At 42.4% G+C, this 26,542-nt stretch overlaps 1 protein-coding gene across 12 annotated transcripts in view; it reads right to left on the bottom strand.

Annotated features, from left to right (window-relative positions):
- The window catches only part of DOCK9 (dedicator of cytokinesis 9), a 235,561-nt gene that overhangs the window by 128,412 nt on the left and 80,607 nt on the right, over positions 1-26,542 (bottom strand). For all 12 annotated transcript variants that reach the window (XR_014469714.1, XM_083168608.1, XM_083168606.1 and 9 more), the window contains exons 2-7: positions 24,829-24,945; positions 18,126-18,215; positions 15,833-15,915; positions 10,031-10,100; positions 6,601-6,696; positions 3,342-3,476 (exon numbers count right to left, since the gene is read on the bottom strand). Coding sequence is in view for 11 of the 12 variants with exons in the window: in XM_083168608.1 (XP_083024734.1) it covers positions 3,342-3,476; positions 6,601-6,696; positions 10,031-10,100; positions 15,833-15,915; positions 18,126-18,215; positions 24,829-24,945 (591 nt within the window). In the remaining variant the exon portion in view is untranslated. The remainder of the gene's footprint in view (positions 1-3,341; positions 3,477-6,600; positions 6,697-10,030; positions 10,101-15,832; positions 15,916-18,125; positions 18,216-24,828; positions 24,946-26,542) is intronic.

Below are 26,542 nucleotides of genomic sequence, written 5' to 3' on the forward strand. Positions count from 1 at the left end.
ATGTTGGTCAGTAACGTCCGTCACTGAACAGCGCTGAAAGGCAACAGGAATTTGATCAAAAAAAAAAATAAAAAATAGATCAACCCTGTGCCGAAAAAGATGATCAGTGATGTACGTCACTGATCCGCGCACAGCGGCCACAGGACACCCACAAAATCACAGTGTGTGTAAAAAAAAAAATTAAAAAAAGACCCCACAGCACACACACAAAAAAAAAAAGGTGATCAGTGATGCGACACTGATTACCATTGAGGGGCAGCAGGTGCAACTGACAGTGCAACTGGCAGGTATATATAAAAAAAAAAAATAAACCTCTGCACCCCTAAAAAGTTGCTGATCACCTCAGATATAGTGATCAGCACAAAAGGCGGGGGCAGCAGACACAAAATTTAGCACTCTCTATCACTCTCTGTCACTATCTCTCTCTATCTCTCTATCTCTCACTATCTAACACTCTATGACACTGCAGCAGCAGCGACAGGTATATATATATATAAAAATACCCTGCGCCCCCAAAAAGTTGCTGATCAGTTAATTTATACTGATCAGCACAAAAGGGGGGGCAGCAGTCAGTTATATAAAATCTCTATCTCTCTCTCTCTATCTCTCTCTCTCTCTCTCTCTCTCTCTCTCTCTCTCTCTCTCTCTCTCTCTCTCTCTCTCTCTCTCTATCTCTCTCTCTATCTCTCTCTCTATCTCTCTCTATCTCTCTCTATCTCTCTCTATCTCTCTCTATCTCTCTCTATCTCTCTCTATCTCTCTCTATCTCTCTCTATCTCTCTCTATCTCTCTCTATCTCTCTCTATCTCTCTCTATCTCTCTCTCTATAACTATATCACACTGCAGCAGCACAAAATTCAGCACTCTGACACTATCTCTCTCTATCTCTCTCTATCTAACTAACGCTATTACACTTCAGCAGCACAAGTTCACAGGAAGTCACAAGTAACAGGATCCAGGAAGCATCCAGCACACTACAAGCACAGATGAAGCAGCCAAGATATTTGCAAGGATCAGGTAAGTATTTTGCCAGGTTCTGGTCAGTATATCGCGGCAGATTGGCACGGTGACCGCACTGCACGCAATTCCAGACCGGAATAGCGTCTGCAGTGCAGTCACCGTTAGTTTAAACCCCCCTCCATGGCTGTGATTGGTCCGTCGGTCCGACGGACCAATCACGGCCTTTGGGGGCGGGCGGGGTGAGGTGGGGTGACACCAGTGTCACCCTTACACCCCGCGGTGATTGGTGCTGTACTTTACAGCACCAATCACCTCCGATCGCGTGTCACCGGCGAACGTTATTCGCCGGTGACACAGAAAACGCTGTAATTGGCTGTTCACACTGAACAGCCAATCACAGCGATCGCCGACGGGGGGGCGGCATCGCAGCCCCCCCTGGGCATGCACGGACATGTCTGCTGTCAGGGACAGCAGACATGTTGAAACTGTCACCGCGTCTATAGACGCGGTGACAGTTAAATGCCATGACGTACATTTACGCCATGTGTCGGGAAGTACTTCCCGACCATGACGTAAATGTACGTCAATTGTCGGGAAGGGGTTAAGAGTGTGAACACTCCAGAAAATACTTTGTGGGTACTTGTTTCCTAGCACGGCGCCCGTCGGGTTAATCGCATACCTTAAGTTTAAGGTTATATAGTGTGGCGAGCGCAGAGAGCCACTGAGTCTGAAGCATGGCGAGCGAAGCGAGCCCCACGAGTGGACGCGTATACCTGTGAAGTTATGCACGCGCGCTTGCCACGCTTCGGGCTCGGTGGCTCGCTGCGCTTGCCACACTATATAAAATCAACTCCACGCCGACGTGGATAGTGGGGGTATGAAAAGGTCGGAGGACGCGTACCGCTGCGCTCGCCACGCTTCGGGTTGGCATCAGTAGTGGGGTGGCGTTAACAATGGGGGGCCATTTCAACCATCAGGGGGGAGTTGCTATTAAAATGGGGGGTTTTGGGGCTTTTTACATTGAAATCAATGTAAAATCGGGTCTCAGGGACCATTTTACATTGATTCCAATGTAAAAATCGGCATTGTGACCCAGGTCGGACCCAGGTCTGCGCCGTATATACAGAAACTGGGTCAGCCCTGCTTTTCCCTATGGATGACATTAAAAATGTCCATTTTAGGACTGATAAACTGCCAGCCAACCTTCCCTCAATGATTTAAAAAAAAAAAATTAAAAGACATGAAAAGTTAGCATTGAAAAATGTTGGTTTGTTCATTTTGTAAAATATTTTTTCAAAAAGCTATATTCAGTGCTCAAGGACACATAGCAGTATAAAACTGCATAATCACCCATGTGCTCCCCCTAGCCCCCCCCCCCCTCCCTCCAAAAAAAGGACATAAATGATACTGCATCCAATTATGATTTCTGTGCACTGTCCACATCCTTCCTGGCTGCTGTCTTGTCACTGCAGCTCACTGTGGAACCTGGGTTAGGACCATTTACACCACCCACGACCCAGGTCCAACCAGTGTTCAACCCTGGTCAGGACCTGGGTAGGAAACTAGTGTTACTGGAACTGGGTTGGCCCCTTTTCCACCAATGCTGACCTGGGTCCAACCTGGGTTTTTGCCTTGGTGTAAAAGGGGTATAAGTAATAACCAGGGCAGCAATGAAACAGATTGCGGCCCGCATGAAAAAGCCACATTTTCTATCATTGAATCTTTTTATTACATTGTTGGAAGTGTGTGGTGGGGCTGCTGTGATTGTAACATCCTAGTACAAGTATTTTATTAGTAAATGTATCTATCTACTGCTAGGAATGTCCACTCCTACAGTCGTAATCCCACACAGGCAGCTATGCACACTAGCATAGCAATGACTCTTTTCCTTCTTTCGTTCGTTCACATTTCACTGTAGAAAAAAAACTCTGGTAGGAGCCAAGTGAAGAAAAAAACAGCAAACACTTCCTGAGCTGATTATGCCGCTAAGAAAATGTAACACTCCCAGCCCCCAGAGAACACCTTCCTCCTCAAGAAAATATCTGCCAGATTCGTAGCTCAAAACTATCTACCCTTTCCTGCCTTTCTATTCATTTATTCATCCAAACTGATTTTCCTTTCAAAATTGTCCTTGGTTGTAATGAGAGCAAACAGGTTAAACATCTTTCCAGATGCAGTTATCCTGAAACTCCTCATATGTGGCTTAATTGTGGTTAGTAGTTGATGCTAGAGATGTAGTTTAACAGCCAGAGGACAGCTAACCTTTTGCCAAGGCATTCTACATTTCATTCAGTCAGTGTTCTACGATTTACCAAATACACCATATAATGGCAATAGAGCATGAAATAAAGAAAGGAGCAATAGTGTGGAAGGACATTTACCTGCACAACTCCCATGCAAGAATCAAGGAATATCGATCCCTTTGGCTCTTTTGATATTTTTTCATCTTTGTAAAAGTTTAAGTTATAGGAACCATCTCCAAGTTGTATTAGGTGGAAAAATCTTCTTTTAAAAGACTGCGGAAGAAAAAAAAAAATAGAACTGTTACAAGACGTTTTCTAAAAAATAATAAAAAAATAAATTGCAGGTTGCTTAATGAAAAAAGCTAATAACATTCACATATGAAATATGTATTAGAACCCTCCTGCTACATGACAGTATAACCTTTAAATATGACTTAACCTTTGACACCTGGTTAACAATTTAGTATCTTGCAATCTACATAAGTATAACTGAATAATGTATGTGTATGTATGTATGTATGTATGTATCTATGTATGTTCAACGATAACTTTCAAATGCTTAAATGAATAGTCTTTAAACTTTGCACACTACCTTATCTCAAGGGACAATCTAAGTTCAAATATGGGTTTAATCGGATGACCCGTTAAGGATGCTAGCATAAGGGTCCATGCTATTTCAGTTGTTTTCATGCATTGTGATATGTCGTTAGAAAGCTAAGGGCTTCCTGAATAAAACAGGGCTGCTGAAAGCGTGTCCGACCCCAGGTAAAAAGTACCCGCCCTCTCGACAGCAATGAATACAACACAATAAAAAGACTTCCTGTTTTCCTGGGGCAGGACAAACCTCCCTGGTAGGGGAAATACTCACCACAAAAGGTGCAGCCACTGCCTTCTGCAGCAGCCCCTGCTCCCCTGGGGCTGCTTTTGCAGTTTGTGGCCGCTTGTAGAAGTTCGGGGCCACTTGAGGGGGCTTGGGAGCGCTCGAGTACTCCTGTGTTTTGACGCCCAAAAACACGAATAGTCGAGCGCCGTCAAATCTACCCGAGCGGCCCCGATCCTCCCTGAGCAGTGACGTGGAGGATCAGCAGCGGGGAGGGGGGATGTGGACAAAGGATCAGCAACAGGGGGATGGCAGTGTGCCAGTGGTTCACGGCTGGATGCACCACTGGCACACCCTTTCTTTGGCATGCCCGGAAATTTCTCGTGAGAGCCCGCTCCCGTAGCGCAGCTAGAGAAATGTCCGGGCATACCACTGATGGGGTTAAAGGCCTATAAGGGTCCATTTTCACTTTACAAAAAACTTTTGAGAATTTTATAAGCACAGACTTACGCCTGTACATTGGACGGTCCTTAAGGCTAGTACAACATAATATAAAAACACTATAGTCCTACCCACTTACAGTTTACTCTAGTCTAGACCCTTATAAGACCAGGACTGCGGTGATGTCATGTGTATCAGTTATGGTGCTGCTGGTGTAAACATGTAGTGCTCTTTGTGGGGTGTGGAGCATTGTTTAAGGAAAACTTTTTTTGCAAGTTAAATTATCTTATGATATATACTCACTAAAGTACACATTTACAGAAGTGGAGATGTTGCCCATAGAAACCAACATATTTATATAGCACCTTATAGGGAAAAATAGCTAGAATCTGATTGTCTGCTATGCGCAACATCTTCACTTCTATAAAATGCCTGTTAGTACATATACCCCGATACTTTCAAGGACAGATACACTGGGCCTCTGGATTCTGGTGTCAGCTATTGTAGACTCAGCCACATATAGTAGCACAAGTGAGACATCTGTAAATGGGTCATAACATGTGAATATTAAAACATTTGGTACTTATATGCTAGTTGGGCGCCCACTAAGCTATTTGCATAGTTTAACGCGTCCCCTCGCTGTGCTCGCCACACTATATAAAATCAACTCCACGCGGACATGGATAGTGGGGGTATGAGCGTACTAACTACAGTGGGCGCCCAATTAACATATAAGTACCAAACATTTTAATAAACTTTCAAGAAGCTTTAGATAACTTTTCATACTCCAATAAAATAAAGATTGTCCAGATTTAAAAAGGAATAATTTGTCACTAGAAAGCTGCTGCGTCCCACTGAAGGGCCATCTAACACATCCAATCAAATACGGCCGCACAAAGGACAACCAAGCAGAAGCAAATATCAAAATGATTACTTACAGTATTAATTAAGTTAAATGTGGGGATGAACCAACTGGACAATCTTATTTCAATCACTTGCTGCATTAATGCAGTATATGCACTTATCTATCCAATTAGATCTGATCTTAGTCCTGATTTGATCTACTTGGAATACATATGGATGACCAGCGGTGTAGATGCTTGTTGGTCAGAATACTAACGCAGGCATTCCGAGGGAGGGAATTCAGAATGGGTTCAGGAAGTATATTTACATGGGGTAGATGTATGAAGCAGAAGTGATAAAGTGCCTGGCACTTAATCACCGGCCAATCAGCTCCTGACTGTTAAATTACAGGCTGGGTTTAAAAAGTGAGTTAGGAGATGATTGGCCGGTGATCAATTACCAGGCACTTTATCATTTCTCCTCCCTTATCACTGCTTCATACATCTACCCCTCCTCCCTTATCACTGCTTCATACATCTACCCCTCCTCCCTTATCACTGCTTCATACATCTACCCCTCCGCCCTTATCACTGCTTCATACATCTACCCCTCCGCCCTTATCACTGCTTTATACATCTACCCTTTCTCCCTTATCACTACTTCATACATCTACCCCTCCGCCCTTATCACTGCTTCCTACATCTACCCCTCCTCCCTTATCACAGCTTCATACATCTACCCCTCCGCCCTTATCACTGCTTCATACATCTACCCCTCCGCCCTTATCACTGCTTCATACATCTACCCCTCCGCCCCTATCACTGCTTCATACATCTACCCCTCCGCCCTTATCACTGCTTCATACATCTACCCCTCCGCCCTTATCACTGCTTCATACATCTACCCCTCCTCCCTTATCACTGCTTCATACATCTACCCCTCCTCCCTTATCACCGCTTCATACATCTACCCCTCCTCCCTTATCACCGCTTCATACATCTACCCCTCCGCCCTCATCACCGCTTCATACATCTACCCCTCCGCCCTTATCACTGCTTCATACATCTACCCCTCCGCCCTTATCACTGCTTCATACATCTACCCCTCCGCCCTTATCACTGCTTCATACATCTACCCCTCCGCCCTTATCACCGCTTCATACATCTCCCCCTATATTATAACAGGCAGTGGTACTGAATACATTCTGAGCTATGATCCAGTACATACAATGGTTGTTAATGTTGTGAAAACTTGTGTATTGCTATGATGCCCATTGTGTGGTGCAACACTTACCCTCATGGTGACACTTATTGCACTGTTCATGTTGCCTTTGTACAGCCAGCCCTGTTTGGTGATTCCCCCTTTCTGAGAGCCAAGCGATGCGGCGTCCTATATATAAAATACCCTTGTTAGAAATTCTAATGTCACATTTGCCTTATATTCTACACATTATGCATTGAGTTTACAAACAGTAGGAATAATACACTACTTAAAACATTAAGAGCAGGCAAGTATATATCAACATGTACCGTATAAACACTGAATCATTGTCTCCCATTTACGTAAGCAGCATTATGTATTGAAGATGATGCATTACTTGCTGCCATTACTAAATTAGTTCAATTGATACATTGTATCAGCTAGTTAAACTATAAATAGCAAGTGCCTGAGATCACTCAAAAGCCTGCAATCTAAATGAGGGATGTTGCCTTGTAAAAATGTACCACTATTTATTTCCAAGCGTTCAGACTGTACTGTACGTAGTAAGCACAATTCCTATCAGGCTCGTTCTGACCTTGTGCATGTCACATCCATCTTTAATGACCTATCTTACAGGAAGCAATTACACTATAGCAGTCATAAGCTAAAAAAGGTCAGATATGTTTCATTGCTAAAGACTGTCACATACAGTATGGGTCACAAAGCTTTGGATCACAAAAACTACTTAAGATAACAATGTAAATATAGAAATCAGGCAGCTTTCATTTGAAAAGATTATTAATGGAGACCACGTTACTGGCAGCAACCACAGTCCAATAACGTACACATAACTACCTAGGACGCCCATATTCTCCTGGACTTTCAGTATGTCTTGACTTCATACAGACTTTTTATTTGTGACTAATATCCATTAGTTTTAGATTTTCTTTTGTATGAGGACTCTCTTCACATATTTTAAACAGATGTGATTTGCACATTTTGTGAAGACTCTCAGTCTGTAAATAATATTGCTCACAAAATGAAAAACTAAATCATCTACAATGCTACCAATGAAGAACTAAATAAAACGCTAAAACACATTGTAAAACAAAATACATGTTCTACAGGTAACTGAATAGCAAAAACATGGTAGCCAAGGACCAAAAAGTCTGCTTTCATTTTAGTAAACTATAATAGAGGCATGGCAACTAGACGGATGGGTTGCAGTGGGCAATAGCACCTTATTTACAGTTACCTGTAAGACATTTCTCTATGCCTGTTTGATATCACTTTTACACCTTTAGGTCGATATGGGATTAGGTCGACAGTCAAAAGGTCGACATGGGGTTATTCACAGTTATTTGAGCAGACATGTGCCGACAGGTGGTATTTTATGCCCTACCATCCACTAGGCTGTGGTGGGAGAATAAAATAGTGTGCTGAGCGCAGCAAGGCACCGTGCCCAAAGCATTGCGAGCGAAGCGAGGGGCTGCGAGGGGATGCAGTGCACTTCAAACTGTGTCCATGTCAAATGTGTCAACATATGGGTAAAAAAACAAAACTGAAAAACCCAATGTTGACCTTTTGACTGTTGACCTAGACACTGTCGACATAATGCTTGTGTCAACCTATTGACCTGTCAACCTAACCCCATGACGACCTAGAGCCATGTCAACATTTCCCCATGTCGACCTAACGGTGTCGGCCTAAGAATTGTCGACCAACTTGCTGTAGACCCAATTATCCCAACCCTACACCAGGATGCCATACACAGGCATCCATTCACCTCTTCCCTGCCTCCGCTGCTGTCTGCACAGTACAACGGACAGCAGCGGAGGCTGTATGCTGCCCCTGCCCAACCACCGGACTGACCGCAGGACGCTGAGGTCCGGAGGTATGGGCTCCCCTATTGATGGAAATGGGTCCCTGGGTTGGTTGACCCGGGTTACCCATTTACACGGCCCCTATCTCCAAGGAAGCCCTGTGTCCGACCCTGAACATTTGGCGGGTCTGACACCCAGGTAACAGGACTAAGGTTATTTTTTTTTTTTAACCCTTTTACACCAAGCCCCGGCCCGGAATGCAGCGGCAACAATGACATGCTCACTTTGCCTGGTCTGTCATTTATTGCTTCCCTGGAATCTCATTAAAAATGGATATCTTTAAATAAGTCAATGGTTGTATGTTAACATGTTAAAAAGTTACAAGGTAAGGTTAAAATCATGAGCTGTACCTCAGTAAAGAAAAACAAGCAATACAGTAAAGAAAGTGCTTGAAATAGATTTTCTGGTTTTCTGGTTATTTATATTTGTATAAGTATATGGGCAACCTGACTTCACCCATGACTCCTTCATTAGGAGTACTGTTGGAACAGCAAATTCACATCCTGTGCGCTTTAATCAGCAGTTAGATATAAAAATTTAAACATCCAAACTAAATACCTGGGAATTTCCCATTTTAATTTTAGATGGTAAATTATTATACTTATAATTGCAACAACAAAAATCACTTAAAAGTAATTGGTACTTGTTTAGTTTCACGGCGGCAGCATGGCCACAAGGAGACTCAGAAGCACGGCCGCTGCCGCCGTGAAACTAAACAAATACCAAGTAATTTATTGGACCTTAAAGAGAAATACTATATGGGTGTGAAGTGTCTAAATTATAACTACTGAGGGCACCACTGACAGTATCACCCAAACACTTACTACAAAAGGACTCCAAATCAAAGGAGAGTGTTGACAGGAGTCAATCCATGGAAATATAGAAATACACATATTTGTCCTGCTGGACTATATATAAAACTACTAGTTATCAGCCCAGCAAAATGATAGAAACACAACAGTGATGTCAAAGTCAGAGGCTGTGCACGTCCGAACCGGCAATGCTTTAATTTCTCCATTGGGCACCACATAATGGCTGCCACTTAAATTCACCCAAAAAGGAGGAGCAGCAGCACAAGCCTATTATACAGGATTTATGCAAGCACTGTTATTTATTAATCACATTTGGCATTCTTGAGTTTAAGTTGATATGAAGTCTTTTTCAAAAAAGACTTCAGGATAACATTTTTATATTAAGTCTCTGGTTATTTGATTAGAACATATTATTAAAAATAACAAATTACATAAAAGCAACCCAACTTTTCCATATGAATCATGAGTGAAAGCAAAATTCATAAAAAGGCAATTCATTAAGAGCTGAGGACACCACCGAGGCACGGGGAACAACTAGTGACACCCCCGAGGCACAACTAGTGGCACGGGGAACATCTAGTGACACCCGACGAGGCACTGGGAACATCTAGTGACACCCCCGAGGCACTGGGAACATCTAGTGACACCCCCGAGGCACTGGGAACATCTAGTGACATCCCCGAGGCACAACTAGTGGCACCCCCAAGGCATGGGGAACAACTAGTGGCACAGGAAACCACTAGTGACACCCCTGAAACAAAAGTAGCTATCCCCACCACTGAGGTATAAGGAGGCAGTCACACCACTGATACATTAGAAGCTAGTCACCTCATCTTTGTCTGCATCTTCATCTACTTCATACACATGGACTGGAAGCTTTTCTGGCTTGGTTCCTTTACTGTGTGACAAAAAAAGAAACATTGAGAATAGAAGCGCAAACAATTTTCAGAATGATAGAAAACAATAAAAAAAATAAAAGACACTGCAATAGATATACAAAAGTTGATAAGTACTAGACCAGTGGTCAGAGAACTTGGTCCTCATTACCTCACGCAGTGCATGTTTTGCAGGTCTCCTCACAGAATCACAAGTGAAATAATTAACTTCACCTGCGGACCTTATAAAATAGGTCTGTGAGTAATTAGTACACCTGTGCACCTGCTGGGTTACCAGCAAAACATGCACTGTGTGGGTTAATGAGGACCGAGTTCCCTGACCACTGTACTAGACAATAATCTGCTTCTTTAAAATTTACATGCTGGTGTTTGAAAAAGGTCAGCCCAGGAGTTGATATGTTAGTACTTGATCTCTCACAATTTTATATGTCTACAAGTTTTAGTAAATAGCCTCCTAAGCATACAGCCAGCCACTTTGTGCAGGATACATCCGCTTGGCTATTTGACAAAGTGCACAGATCTCTGGGTCAAGATTGGTCGGATGCAAAAACAAACCTTTCACTGGTGGATCGGAATACTTAGATGGAACGAGTGCACACCTTATTAAGTGAAGATTATGCGCAGAAACCCTTTTTTGTAAGAAATTTGGAGTTTTATTCAATAAAATAATATTTCATTTAGGGAAGTGCGATCATTTAAATGAGATACAGGACAAGGGTTTATTATGTTTTGCATAAAGACAACAAACTTATTTATGCAAAAGGTTTTGATTAGGTGCTATCCCTATAATTGAATTGGGACTTTCTTTTTAAAGGGCCATCCCTAGAGTTCTGCTATTAGTGTAATACAATTTGAAAAAGAGTGACACATATAATAAAGACCCTACATATTGCACAACTCTTATCAATCTTTCTACAGTATTTTATTAGAAAGAAAAAACCTTTTAAAAAAAAAAATCAGCAAGTGGGCGACCAGGTGTCATAAAAAGAGAAGAGAAGGCTGGTTAGTGTAAGTTGTTGCTACCTGCAGCATTTAGCATTTACAAGAGCATCAGCCAAGCCTCATTACTAAGCCCAAGTAGCTTTTACAAGATTACATGCAGAAGAACATGAAGAGAGGAGTTCTATCCTTGTCCACCAAGTGCAATTTAAGTGCACCTGAACATAGTAGCACTGCAATAAGCTAAGGGTTTATTTACAGAATGAAAATAAATTCTCCAAATTTTACAGTGACTAAGTAAGACAATCCGTAAAATATGGTAAATTATGTGACTCCTACCGATAGATTTAGAAGGACGATAAGAAAGTTTCAGCAACAGGTATGCTCGGGAAGATAGTGGAGACATGGAACCTGCCCTCAGTATCATAAACCAGTGGCCCTCAAAGCCACTGGTTTATGGTACTAAAGCATGCATGTCCAAACTCTGGCCCTCCAGCTGTTGTGAAACTACACATCCCAGCATGCCTTGCCATAGTTTTAGCATTCCCTAACAGCAAAGCTGTGGCCAGGCATGATGGGACTTGAAGTTTCACAACAGCTGGAGGGCCATAGTTTGGACGTGCCTGTACTAAAGCATCAACTAAGGCACTAATTAATCCTTTGAGTGCCAATGTTGCTGTGAGTGATCCTCAAAATATCCGCTAAAAAGCCTAGTGCCGCTCAAAGCGACTGTTCTGTAAGTTTAAATAAATACAAAGTCAGTTAATTGAAACTTAGTTACATAAAAAAAATGTGAGCGCCGCTAGCATTTTGCTTGCCAATTTTCACACCTATTTTGACAAATTTCCTTGGCACACAAAGGGTTAAGTCACCTGTATCCAAGAATGGATATCCTTAAAACCTGCACTGTTGGAGTGCCTTGAGGACTGCATTCGAGAACCACTGGACTATAAACTATTCTGTTTCCACATGAGAACAGAGGATTGTATTACCGGGTGTGGTATAGGGTTCCGACAGTCGGGATCGGGACAGGCATTAGCCCGACGTCTGGGTCCCGATTGACCGGACTCAGACAGCATGGTGAGCGCAACAAAGCCCCTTGCGGGCTCGCTGCGCTCACCACGCTGTGGGCACGGTGGCTCACTGCGCTCGCCACTTATTCTATTCTTCCTCTATGGAGGTCGTGGACCCCCACGAGGGAAAATAGCGGGTGGCAGTCGGGCACCTCTCTGTCGGCGTTTTGACAGTCGGGATCCCGACATCAGGTAAATGACTGTCGGGACCGCGTCCGGCTCCCGTATTACCATTCAATTATTTCAGTGTAGGCCCATGAGGAGCCAGGCTACCAAATCAGGAATATTGCATTAAACAGGTTGTTACTCCCTCCTTTTTATTGTGCAGCGGATACATGTTCTCCATGACATACTACTTCTGCATATGTAAGATACAGCGACCAAGAAATAGAACATGTATTTCCTTCATATGGCAGACTGGGAATACAGTGTGCAAATATGTGTATGTACATGTATAGACAAGATGGGTCTAGTGGGTCTGATCTGCCATCAAATTCAATGGGCGGAATTTAATGCCGCCCGAGTTCAGCAGCAGTGCGAGATGTCCGCCGAACTCTGACGTTTTATTAAGGGGAATTAACTTACAGGGCGTTGGTTAATTCTAGAATACTAAGAAATCAGATGCATTAGATACCTGCTGTGATAAATGTTAGGGCTGATCACACTGAAGCAATATTTTGATACAGTAAGTTATTTTGAAGGGGACTGAAAAAGCCTCAGGAAAAAAACAATTTTTCCTAAAAAAGGAGTGGTTTTGTGGTTGTGAAATCAAAGTTTAAGAGAAAAAAAAAATAGATTCTGCTATGCCGTACATATTCTGTACTACACTTGCTGTGTGAATTCCCCAGGTGCCCAATTCACGGGTTTCTCTGCAAGGTAGCTGGGAAGCTGCAAATGAGTCATTCTGCCAGTCCCCATCCTCCACTCCGTGCTAGCTCTCCAGGCTCCAGAATCCTGCTATGCAGGGCGGGCCACAACACTGGATGTACAGTATATACAGATTTGCTTTACTGTGAACAGTCAGTTCCAGTATTTTCCTTTAAAAGACAGTGCACCATTGACTTTGTTTCTCAATAATCTCTACCTTATGCTTTCCTGTATTTGCACAAAATCCTAAACACAATGTCTTGCTTCCCTTCTATATCTAAAGATAATATTCTGTGATCTGCAGGCTGTGTTTGATAATGTCTGATGTCAGCTACACATACGTCTGCAGCATTCTTATGGAGCACATCTGGACTCTGGAATGTCTTTATACTCCCTCATCAGCCAAATCATATACTCGCCAAATATTTAAGAATGAAACATTAATTTCCCCATCAGAATAGCTACTGTAAATTATGTATTATAAACAGATACAGAATAGTCATGTCATTTACACCCAAATACAATAGAAGTATTTAAAGCTCTCTCTCCCTCCCCTGCTAAAAACAAAAACTATGAAAAGAACAAGGACACATTTTGTCAGACAGGGGATATACAGTATACTTGCTTTAAAACTCACATTCCCATTTAACTTCCTTTAGGCACAAACTTTAAACAAAAGATTACAAGAACCAATCATCATACTGCTCCTTACTTAAATATATATATTACTAAGAACTATCCCAATAGTAGCGAGTAAACATTTTATCCATCAGCATACATCGCACCTGTCCAGAGCACAATAGGACAGTCCTAGTAATTGGACACTGTTCCGCATGTTGGTCGCAGTGTCCCGCAGGTGGAGGAAACAGTTGGAGGAGCCAGTGATCACCGATTGGATGCCATGCGCATGTATATATTCAGTGCAGGTAGGGGAGATGGGCGCTGCCCAGTTGCATGGAGAGAGCTAGGTATGCCCTTAATGTGATGAAAACAGGGATCGTAGCACTTAGTCACAACTTCTATGTACAAGGTCATGCCCCATCCAACAGAAGCTCTGCCTCTTTTTCGGGAAAGGACAGGCCTCCGGTGGAGCACATCCCATTCAATGCATTAGAAAAGTTGGGACATATGTATCTGGTGCCCACTGTCAGATTTAACAATAATAGGCACTTGAATATACATTTATAAACTGCACAAATGAATATATTTCCTGTGTGAACAAAATATGATTTAAAAAGCAGAACGAATGTGTGAAAACTTTTCACCTGCAATGTATGGGGAGGGAACAGATCTGTAACAATGACTTTCTAAGTGTCCATCACGCAAGGGGCGCCCAGAAGAGAACTTCAGGGTCAACATTTCAGCTGCCAGGCTCTCCATCACGTGGACAGAAAATGCAACAATCTGGCCAATACAATTCTACAGCCAGTTTTCCTAGCCGCATCTCCCTGAATGTTCTCTATTGCGGGAGTTGTGCTAAATTCAGCATGGCAAACAGTCTCAGCGAGAAATGTTCTAAATTTAGCAAAAACTATTCACAAGTCTGCTTTTATCAATATTTATAGCTACAAAAGAAACCATTTCATAGCCAAAATAGGAATAAAGCTTTCAATTGTCTCTTGAGGAAAAAATATGTCTCCTGGAGGACTGGCATTGATTAGCCCATTAATTGCATCTTTCTGTTCTTGCACTGTATCAAGAGAACATTGGCTTCTTAAGGCTGCTTTTCAGAAAAAAAGAAGAAAGGTCAAATAATTTCCCCGCAGACTATTCTGTGACTCCTGGTAGGCAAGTCATGCAATTATTAAAAATATAAAAGCTCTGTCTAGGTACAGACAGAACGTGTGGTGCACAAGAAGCAATACGATAGAAAAATGTAACAAGACAAAAAAAGAAAATGGGATATTGGGTGATAGCTAGCTAGACTCTTCTAAATTGAAGTTTTCATTACTCGCTACAACTAATTATATAAATTGGCATTCTTATCTACAGGACTAAAGGTGCCCATACACGTTACAATTATTGTATCCAATATTGGATACAATATCGCATCTCGGTTTTGTGATAAGATGAGATCTAGTACAAAAAGTATGTGCTGCACATACTTTTTGTACTAGATCTCATCTCATCTTATCGCAAAACCGAGATGCTATGAGATGCGATATTGTATCCAATATTGGATACAATAATTGTAACGTGTATGGGCACTTTAAACATCCAATACTATACAGTTATACATTTAAAACCTTCATCACTATAAAGTAAAAATACTAAAGGGATGTCAGAGATTAAAAGCACAGGGATCGAAAATAGCTATATGAGGCAGCAAGAGGCCCTCAGCTCCAACACTTACAATGGTTTGAGTGTATTATTATGTCTCATTGATTTATAAGAGGGAAAATACAATACATCTTAATAAGCTGACAAAGCACATCTACCACAAATCCTCCCTATCCATTTCTTCCGTTAATGGTTCTCTGTACACGTGTGTTATCTGAAAAGTGGACCGGAAATGCAGTAACAGAACTCTATAACAAATGCAATAGAGCCAACACGGCACTAAAGGGGGAACAGTAACAAACGTAAGCAGACTAGCAACCAGACCATTTAATATTGCAGTATGGAATAAACCCCACTTTATTGACCTCTACTAAATGACGATTCTCTAGCTGGGATACATAAGTCACTTGTGACATTCACCAGATGAGAAGGAAATTGTAGTATCTTATCACTTTAATGTAAAATAAAAAAAAGTCAATAATAATGAGACTTCGTTTGAATTTCATCAAACTTTCACAATTATCAGTATAGATCACCTTTTCCCATGTAAAATGCTGCCTTATTAAAACACTTACCTTAAAAGTTGTCGAAAATCTCCCGAGTACTCTTCATATTTATATGTGACAACATGCCAATCTGAGTTGTAGGTTTTTATGCACTAATAGATAAAAAACGATACACTATTTTAGTATTTGTGCAGGTCAAATGCATTATACATTTTGTCATAATTGCATTACAGTGTTACCTAGATTTGGATTACACCCTGCTCTTCTCTGTAATAAAAATGGGTACTTATGTATTATCTAGACTCCCATGTTAAATGCACCCCATTTTTTTCATACCCCTACTATCCAACTACGCATGGAGTTGATTTTATATAGTGTGGCGAGCGCAGCGAGCCACCGTGCCCGAAGCGTGGCGTGCGCAGCGAGCCCCGCGAGGGGACGCGGTCTCATAAGAAAAACGTGAGCCCAGATATTACATAAGTACCTAAAAATGAGTGTGTGACCACCGATCTATAACATTTTAACAAGGTCAAAGACCGCTCCCGCCCTGGTACCTTGCATATGGTACTCCCCTCCCCCTCCCCAGGTACCCTGCAACTCCCCCTCCCCTGGTACCTGGCAGCGATCCATCCGGGCAGCAGGACAGCATGGTAGGCAGAGGGCATTCCAGGCCTCCTAGTCCGCAGGTCCCAGACTGATGCATGAAAGCATCAGGCAGAAGTTTGATGCAGGAGGAGGCTGCAGCTGATGCATAGACAGCGGGGGCACTGGAGATCTGGGCAGCACGGTCCGTGCTCAGGAGGAGGAAGCGGGTCCATTAGGAGATTGTCATCTCCTAATGGACCCGCTTCCTCCTCCTGAGCACGGACTGCACCGCCCGGATACCCAGTGCCCCCGCTGTCTGTGCACCAGCTGCAGCCGCCTCCTGAATCACGCACCTGCATAGCAATGGAAAGCTGTCCACTCTGCTGCTCATCTGCTGGGCCAGCGATGATGCGGGAGTGCACATCAGTCCTCACCGCTTGCTGCCCTGTACACACAAGCTGAAAGCCGCTCAAACAAGTAAATGGAGCTGCTTTCAGCTCAAGGTCATCCAGTGTGTATGGGACTTAAGAATGATACATGTATCCCATCATAAGATTAGGAGAGATAAAAAAAAAAAAAAGAGGCCTAGCAACACTTTCTCTTCAGGCTCTATAACTGAAAATTACAATCCTCCTTTGAACTTTTATATACATACATGATATGGATCACTGCATATAATGACCACAAAGACAGTCAAAACCTTCATAAAAAAGCAGAATACAAAAAAGAACAGAACAGATTCCAGTTTGGCTATATGGCGAAAAGAACCTGGGTGAGAAATGTTGGTCAGATAATACCTATAAGCTCAAGGTAATAGTTGGGTCTTCGCAGAGATGCTGTGGTGATATATGCATAATTTTAAGGGGAAAAAACAACAACTTCGAAATAGAAATGCAAGATCCTTTGATGGTTTCGCAACCAAAATACCAAGCCACTACTTGCGTAAATAATTTAGAATGACATATAAATGTACTTTAAGTCAAGCACGAGAAAATGTTATTTTATAGTTTAGTTTGCTATAGGAATAGTGGGAAATAGTTATAAGGACTAGGTGCAGCCAGAGTATCAAGCAGCAAAACAGGAGTGGTACCAGGCTACCAGAATCCAATAACAATACAGAACTTTATAGCCCAACCCTTATAAACCGTCTGAAATACCAATCCCAAGGAAGAAAGTGTATTTTAAATAACAAATCAGTTTTCACATTATACTTATGGGGCCCACCCACATAGCAAGTGTGCTGAGCGAGCAGTCTGCGCCAGTGTTCTCCGGTGAGAAAACACTAGCGATGATGATATTTATGGTCCATGCTCATTCTTTATTCTACCAGCGATAACGCTGAGTAGTCCATGGGCCGCGCACCGCTATTGCTGGCCCCTACACACACAGTGATGTAGGGTCATTTAAGTCAGATCGCTTAGAAAAGAACTAAAAATCACTGTGTGTAGGCCCCATTATTACTAAAACTAGCTCAAATTATCAGAACATTGCAACGATAAATAGATCTGTATTCATGCTGACCAAAGAAGTCACCCATGGTTTAAAGACTGTTCCTTATCACACGGACTCTCAAACAAATTGTGAGTAAGAAAGCAAGGGAGTCTGTGTACTAAGCTTTGGAGAAAGATAAAGGGCGGTATTCAAACCCGACTGCTTCTAAAGTTGGGTCCTTTTTGCCGAGATGCCTGAACAGTCACACGCTGCTTTGTCATTGTCATACCTTTCTTGATCAACTTAAGGCACATAGCAAAAGTATTGTAAATAATGACAAACTTACCTCTGTGACAAAGAGACTCTGAGCTTCCTTCTCCGCATTGTCAGGAACTGTTGAACATACATATCGACCCTGGCGTCTTAACGTTGCTATCTGCAAATGAGGAAGAAAAGCACACATTCACTAATAGCTGCATTTTAGGAAGCTAGAATGTTTAACAACCAGTGGTCCTTGTTCCAGATGAAATGCACACTTGCTTAAAAAACGTACTTTTTTTTTTTTTAAGGGGCATTCATTTAAAACGCCTGGTTTCCCCATGTAAATGACTGCCCCTTTAAAAAAATAAATAAAAAAAAAACCTCTGAATTTGGCCAGCATCCCGCACAGTCGCCGAACTCGGAGGCTATTACTTGTGGCTGATGGTGTCCAGCTACAAGGCTGCTAATGCTTTGCTTCATGACATCGTGTATCGTCGCATGCTTTTGTAGAAGTAGTGGGCTCCTAGCATTGGGCACTGCAGCAGTTAAGGACATAAATGCCACCAGCACTTCTAGCAACCATGTTATAGGCCGTGTCACTTGTGGCTAAATAGACAAATATTGCCTATCCATGTCATATACAAACAAGATTTGCATTGCACTTTTTATTACTTGTATGGGTGCACAAGGACTGCTTAACAGGACAAATTGTAAGCAGTTATAAGGAAGAGTATAATACACCCAAAGGCTGATGAAGGATCTACTGTAGATATATTTCTACCACCGACACTACTAAATACAGGCAGCAATCATTTGGTGGTAGACGCAGACAGAACATTATGTTTTGCGTTCAAGATGTTCTTGCGAGCAGGGCCTTCCTACCTTTTGACTGTCTGTAAATACCCTGTTTGTTGTATCACTGTCTCCTTTTGTAAAGCGCAACGGAATATGCTGCGCTATATAAGAAACTGATAATAAATAAATATAGCTACTGTTTTCAACATCCTTAATTATTTTCTAGTGGCTATGAGTGGTGATATTAATGTGGAGCGCAATGTGGAACATTCCTACATATACCCTACATTACTCACTGTAAGCAGGATGATACAAGGTGTTTAATGTCTTTGGCAAACAAAGCCTAGGACCCTGCAAAGTATACCCACTGCTTCCTAGTTGACATCTGCGCTTCTCTACATGCTCTTTATTTTGTTTTTAAAGGGGACGGATACAGAGACTTCCAGTACCTTTGTACTCATAAGGGCTTGGCTTCCTGCTTCCAGAACTAGAGCTTTTTGAGATTCCTATCTCTAGAATGTTAAACAAATACTTGGGGTAAAAATAAATAGCAGGAAGCTTTCATGGAGGAAATGGATTTAACAGATCTTTGTGGAAAGAAAAAAGCTTTAATATTGCAAAGACGTTTTATAACATTATAATTATTTTCTTACACAAATATTCAACCAAAGAAAATATGGATACATATGTGTATGGTATCTTGTTTGTAGATCATAGGTTAATAAAAACATTATAGGAAGTGAAATACTAGTTATCCAATTCAGTATTACACAGATGAGATAAGAAATCTACACTGTAAAGATGTACAGAGAGAGTTAGATTTGTGAAAGTTATTTTGGTTCTGTGCAGGGTAAATACCAGCTGCATTATTTTTACACTGCAATTTAGATTTCAGGGTACTTATGTATTATCTGGGCTCCCATGTTAAATGAACCCCATTTTTTCATACCCCTACTATCCAACTACGCATGGAGTTGATCTTATATAGTGTGGTGAGCGCAGCGAGCCACCGTGCCCGAAGCGTGGTGAGCGCAGCGAGCCCCGCGAGGGGACACGGTCTCATAAGAAAAATGGGAGCCCAGATATTACATAAGTACCGATTTCAGTTTCAACACACCCCACCCAAACTTAACTCTCTCTGAACACGTTACATCTGCCCCACCTGCAGTGCACATGGTTTTGCCCATTTTGAAAACAAATTTGTATTGGGATCAGATCTGAAAAAGGGCCTAAATCAGGCATGTCCAACGTTGGCCCTCCAGATGTTTTGAAACTACACATCCCAGCATGCTTTGCAATAGTTTTAGCATTCTCTAATAGCAAAACTGTGGCAATGCATGCTGGGATGTGTAGTTTCATAACATCTGGAGGGCCAACGTTGGACATGCCTGGCCTAAATGATAAAAAAAAAGATCGGTAAATGCTGGTTGCTGTGGACACTCCTTTCACTGCATGATAAATTACCTCAGTATGTTCAGAGGACACTAAGGGGGCTATTCCACTAAGGGGGGGGGGGGGGGGAATTCAACCTATTTAATCCAAGTGCTGATTTTTAGATTGTCGGAAAAAATTGCCAGTTGGTAAACATGTGGAACAGCAAACTTTTTTTTTTACAGAAGCAGTGTCGACTTCAAAACAGTCAAATTTGGGTCTGCAGAAAAAACAGCCGCATTGAATAGGGCTGTCCGGATTTTCTCGGTTAACTTGAAGAGTGAATACCCCTTACAGAGACATATGAAAAGTGTATGCTGTACACTCCTACAGGTAGCACAGTGCAGTGTCTGTACCTAACTTTCTAGCATGCACTACATAACCAGACGTATGTATTGTCCTATGTACAAATCAAGGAGTAAAATAGTCTTCTTAAAATTAGAAAAGAAGCATTAAATACTAGTTAATATATTAAGGATGATTGTTTATTCTTTAAACCTAAAGCTGCAAGCATTTTATAACCACATATATGTGTAGTTGTATAATACAGATACGCCCTTCCTCATCTAGCCTCTGTACATTATGAGTCTTGGCACACAGGGCATGAGAGCCAGCAGCTACTGTGTTAGCCAGTGCCTTTATTTTTCCCTCTGTGAAAAACAAAAGTAGCGCAGCATATTTATTTACAGTTTCTTATATAGCGCACACATATTTTGCAGCGCTTTACAGAGAATATTTGAACATCAGTCCCTGCCCCAGTGGAGATTACAATTCTATATTCCCTACCACATACAGCTGCACTTGCACACAGAATATAGCAGTGATGGCCAACCTTGACACTCCAGCCATTGTTGAACAACACATCCCAGCATGCCCTGCATCAGTTTTAGCATGGCCAAATAGTAAAACTGTAGCAGGGCATGCTGGGATGTGTAGTTCAACAACAGCTGGAGTGTCAAGGTTAGCCATCACTGGAATATACGAATGCCGCATATCACGTTAATCTGTGTAGACTGTTTGAGGATCTTACTTGGACAGCAATGCTATTAAGACATATTATATTTGGGGAAAAAGATGCACATAAAAAGACACTCCACATTAGTAAATGCGCTCCACACTAGGCGCAACTAAAAGGGCTGCTTAACGTTACTGCAGCAACTATGACAGGACACAACCTAATGTACAGGTCTGTCTTAGGCAATTAGAAATAGTGGTGGACTGTAAGTGAAATATTTGCTCCAGCGTGGTACAGAAGGGGTTAATAGGCACCTGGGCTGAAGGAGAGCAACTGCTAACAGGTGACAAGCAGAACAGCTGGTTTGCCCTATACTGAATTTGCAGACATGTTGCTGAAATGCTGGGAGTAAGACACATGCTGCTCTTAATTAACTGACCATTAAGGCTCTAGGGCAGGGGTGTCCAAACTTTTTGCGACGAGGGCCAGATTTGGTGAAGTGTAAATGTGTGGGGGCCGACCATTCAGCCTGACATTCTTTGAATCATTAATCACATCAGAATTGTCCCCCACTCTGCCCCCATTCACTCTATGTCCCCCAGCCTGCCCCCCATTCACTGTATGTTCCCCACTCTGCACCCATTCACTCTGTCCTCCAGCATGACCCCTTCTGTTAATGTACTCCATTCATTGTGTGTCCCCAAGCCTGACCCCCTTTCACTGTATGACTCCCATTCACTGTATGACCCCCATTCACTATGTACCCCACTCTGCCCCCATTCACTGTATGTCCCCCCAGCCTGCCCCTGCTCCCCCTTCTCTGAATGGCCATCACTGCCTCCATTCATTGTATGTCCCCCAGCCTGACCCGTCTTCACTGTATGTCCCCCACTCTGCCCCCTCCCTTCTCTGTATGTTTCCCAGCCCCTTGTGTGAGCCAGAGGAAGGAGAGGCAAAGCAGGCACTGCAAGGACAGGAGATGCTTGGTCTCCCGCTGCTGCCCTACTCCGCTCTGCATGTTACGGGAGCAAGCATCCCCCTTGCTGCCCCCTCCCCAAACACTGCTGTCACTGTAATTGTGAAGTAGGGTGATATATGATTGCAGCAGCAGGGGTAGGACGCCAAACACATCTGACTGTCGCGGCCGGCATCTCCTCACTGCAGCAGACAGCAAGGTAAAGGTGCACTTGCTGGGGGCCTACCTTTAGTGTCTGCTTTGCCCGCTTCCAGCTGGAGGCCGCTTGAAATGACAGCATGGGCCGCATTTGGCCCTCGGGCCTGACTTTGGACAGGGTAGACAGTTAGAGCCGCTGCAGAGGGGGATTCTGAAAAGTAGCTAATGGCTGTCAGGTTGTTGGTAATCAAAAGCAACACAAAAAGGGAGAGAGGAGCAATAGAACAGAATTGTGCTCATGGAAATAAGGAGAATGACTAGTGGAATACAGAAAAGAGAATGAAGGATTAGGAGACGAATAAGAAAGGCTAACTGATGAAAAAAGTGGAGGAGAAATACTCTGAGTAAAAGGGGAGATAACGTGAAATAATATTTGGCCATCATTGTGTACATTCAGAAATGACACTATAAAGCAGTGAAGGCCTGGAATCACAGTGTATTGTTAAAAATATATATATATATATATATATGGGTATCAGCAAGAGGTGGTGTTTGGTTACCACTGTGCTTAGGGTATACTCGCTGACTAACAACAATATTTTCCCTTTTAAATTCTTTTGTGGTTTAAAGAAACGTTCTAGATACCTGGTTGCTAGATAAGAGGTGGCAAGTCTGGCAATATAAGACTTGAGCTCATAATGTACAAATTGCAGACACATGAGGAATGCATAGTGTTTTGCCAAAAAGGTCTAGAGGAGCAGAAAAATCTCTTTGCAGAATAAACAATGTTCTACTTTTATAGAAAGCCAAAACCTATATTCTATGTTTAATGGGTTTAAAACAAAGGAAACTAAAACAGGCATCAGCGGAGTCTGACATTTGGATTACAATAAATGTATATCCTGAGACTAATATTATGCCAAAAGCACCTTGCTGTGAAATAGAATGTATACCATCACTCACAAAGTCTGTTTAGGTATCAGTGTAGGTCACGTTCAGATGCAGGGTTGAACTGTAATCTCACGAACACTTGCAGACAATGTAACATACTTTGGCTATGTGACAAAGGGCGGAAATAGAGCTATAATCTTTTTCTCTAGCATAACTCTCAGCGAAACGATTACTAGGAATGCCTAGCTTCAGGTCCACTGACAAGATCAAAGAAAAGATCAGAACTTCTCCTATACTAGACTCCACTAGCCTCCAAACTTTCAAGTGTTCCCTGAAAACTCACCTCTTCAGGCAAGCCTATCATATTTAAGTTCTACACGCATAACCCTCTGAGGTACTTATGCATTATATAGCTTCCCTTCTGGACCTGTAACTTGGTGGGACTTCTATGCTGTTACTGGTGCCTGTCCTTGTGTTTCCCTCCTATATCCGTATAGATTGTAAGCTTGCCGCAGGGTCCTCCTACCTCCATATCTGTCTGTTACCCAGTTTGTTTTATCACTGTCTACAATTGTAAAGCGCAACGGAATCTGTTGCGCTATATAAGAAACTGTAAATAACATCAAGATGCTTTAAATTCACCATGGCATTTTGCACCCATTTTACATACTTCAATTATCACATATTTATAGTGTATATACCTTAGCTGAAGTGTAAAGAGAGCTGAGGGTCATTTTAATTATTTACTTTAAAGTAAAACATACTAGCCCACATACTTATAGCTGCTAATAGTTCACCATGGGAGTTACCAAGACCTTCTTCCAGCCATGAAAATCGCTCTGACCATTTCAATGACTGCCAGTGGCAATCCCCAAGGATACAGCTAATGTGGATTTCCACTCATAATACAGGAGGTGCTAACACAAATTTGCACTATTTATTTATTTGCAGCTTCTTATATAGCGCAGCAGATTCCGTTGTGCTTTACAATAGTAGACAGTGATAAAACAAACTGGGTAACAACAGACAGACTTGGAGGTTGGAGGGACCTGCTGCAAGCTTACAGTCTATAGGGCTATGCGCACCTTCAAGGCTTACTAGGTGTGGTAACTACATGGCACAGGGCAATTAATCTGGAATCTATGCCAAACCCTGCATTAACCACAGTGATTACTGTGGGATAAAACTGGATGTGTCCATGCACTTAACCAGGCCACTGAATGCACCCTCGGATAATTGAATATGATCCTAAACTCATTACATATCATCTAGGTCAGGCATGTCCAAACTACGGCCCTCCAGCTGTTTTGAAACTTCAAGTCCCATCATGCCTTGCCACAGTTTTGCTACTAGGGAATGCTAAAACTATGGCAAGGCATGCTGGGATGTGTAGTTTCACAACAGCTGGAGGGCCGCAGTTTGGACATGCCTGATCTAGGTCTTTCCTAGAACAGCTGTTCAATTGTTCTAGAATATGGAGGACAATTCTAAACCCAAGACCGGGTACATCTACATTCTCTGCCTTTCCATATTTCTGTATTCCTAGCATCAGCCAGGAGAGGCAGGAAATCACAATTCATAGATATTAAACTTGCTCTTTACCTGAAAGTCATCGTATGGGAAAAGGAGCATCTCCCGTAGTGCATCATTTAAAATTTGAGTTTTCTTCTGTACAATGACATTCTCATAGTCAATGGGTTCAATAAGCTTCGGCTTTGCCTGGGAAAGAACAGATTTTTCTATTAGGAATTGCAGTTTTAGGAGTCATGTGCAACAAAACCAACATACAGTAGAGCTATATTACATAGCATAACTAGAAAAGGCCACATCAGCCAATGCAGAGGACAGAGGTGAGACAACTCCTCTCTACATCCTGTACTGTTAGCACGTCACATTATATCGCTTTATTATATACAGTATATAGTGATTGTAATATGCAACAATTCAGTAACACTTCATTGGAAATATATAGTATTAGATATAAAACTAAATCCATGCTTCTGGGCAAAAAATGCTACTTCCAGTTACTTAGCATTGCCAGCTATATATTTCTGGATTAAACAATTATTTACCAATTCATGTACAGAGGGTGGAATAACAAGTGTTACCTGAATGAAATGCCCCTTGTAGGTCTACATACAGCAGTTATGGTGACCCTCCAGAGGGCTCACACAGCAACCATTTTCTTTAATACGGGATGCGGTCATTTGGTCGAATGCATTATGGTCGAATGTCATTACATTGAATCCATTAGGTCGAATTGCTAAAAGGTCGACATGATTCTAGGTCGACATGGGAAAAGGTCGAAATGATTCTAGGTCGAAAGGTCATTAGTTCGACAGGTCATTAGGTCGACAAGGTCATTAGTTCGACATTGTCTAGGTCGACATTCACAAAGTCGACATGGGGTTTTTCACTGTTTTTTGAGCCGACATGTGCTGACAGGTGGTATTTCATGCCCTACCATCCACTAGGGCGTGGTGGGAGAATAAAATAGTGTGCCGAGCGTAGCGAGGCACCGTGCCCGACGCATCGCGAGCGCAGCGAGCGATGCGAGGGGATGCAGTGCACTTTAAACTGTGTCCATGTCGACTGTGTTGACTTTCAGGTAAAAAAACAGTGAAAAACCCCATGTCGACTTTGTGAATGTCGACCTAGACAATGTCGAACTAATGACCTTGTCGACCTAATGACCTTTCGACCTAGAATCATTTCGACCTTTTCCCATGTCGACCTAGAGTCATGTCGACCTTTTAGCAATTCGACCTAATGGATTCGATGTAATGACATTCGACCATAATGCATTCGACCAAACGATCCCAACCCCTTTAATACTTGCACTAGTCCTGTGGCTCTGCAGTGCAATACATTACACAATCTGCGCATGCGCACTAGAAAATCCGCTGGGATTATGGCCACCATGCCATTTTGCTGTAGACCTACACACTGCACTTCACTTATGCTGCCAGCTAGAGAGGAGTGGGCCTGGGTGGAGACTGCACATGATTCTCCCTCCCCAGTTACTACACTCCTACCTAGAAAAAAAAAAAAACTATTGTGAAATCCTCTGCCATCGATGGCAGAGAACCATTGGATCTCTGTCTCAAAGGCAAAATAATTGACCATCAGTGCAAACCATCATCGATTGTGGATTACGGTCGCTGGCTATCCCTAATCTACTTGGGAGCTGTAACTCTTTGTGGAGTTTAGTAACTGCATATGAGTTGAGTGTTTGCAATGAATTGGGAGGATCAATGAGAGAGATAAAACAAGGGGAATATGTTTAAGCACTGTGATAACCCAAGTACTGTGCAGA

The sequence above is a fragment of the Crinia signifera genome, chromosome 2 (assembly GCF_055691185.1).
Source record: "Crinia signifera chromosome 2, ASM5569118v1, whole genome shotgun sequence".
Classification (NCBI taxonomy): Eukaryota; Metazoa; Chordata; class Amphibia; order Anura; family Myobatrachidae; genus Crinia; species Crinia signifera.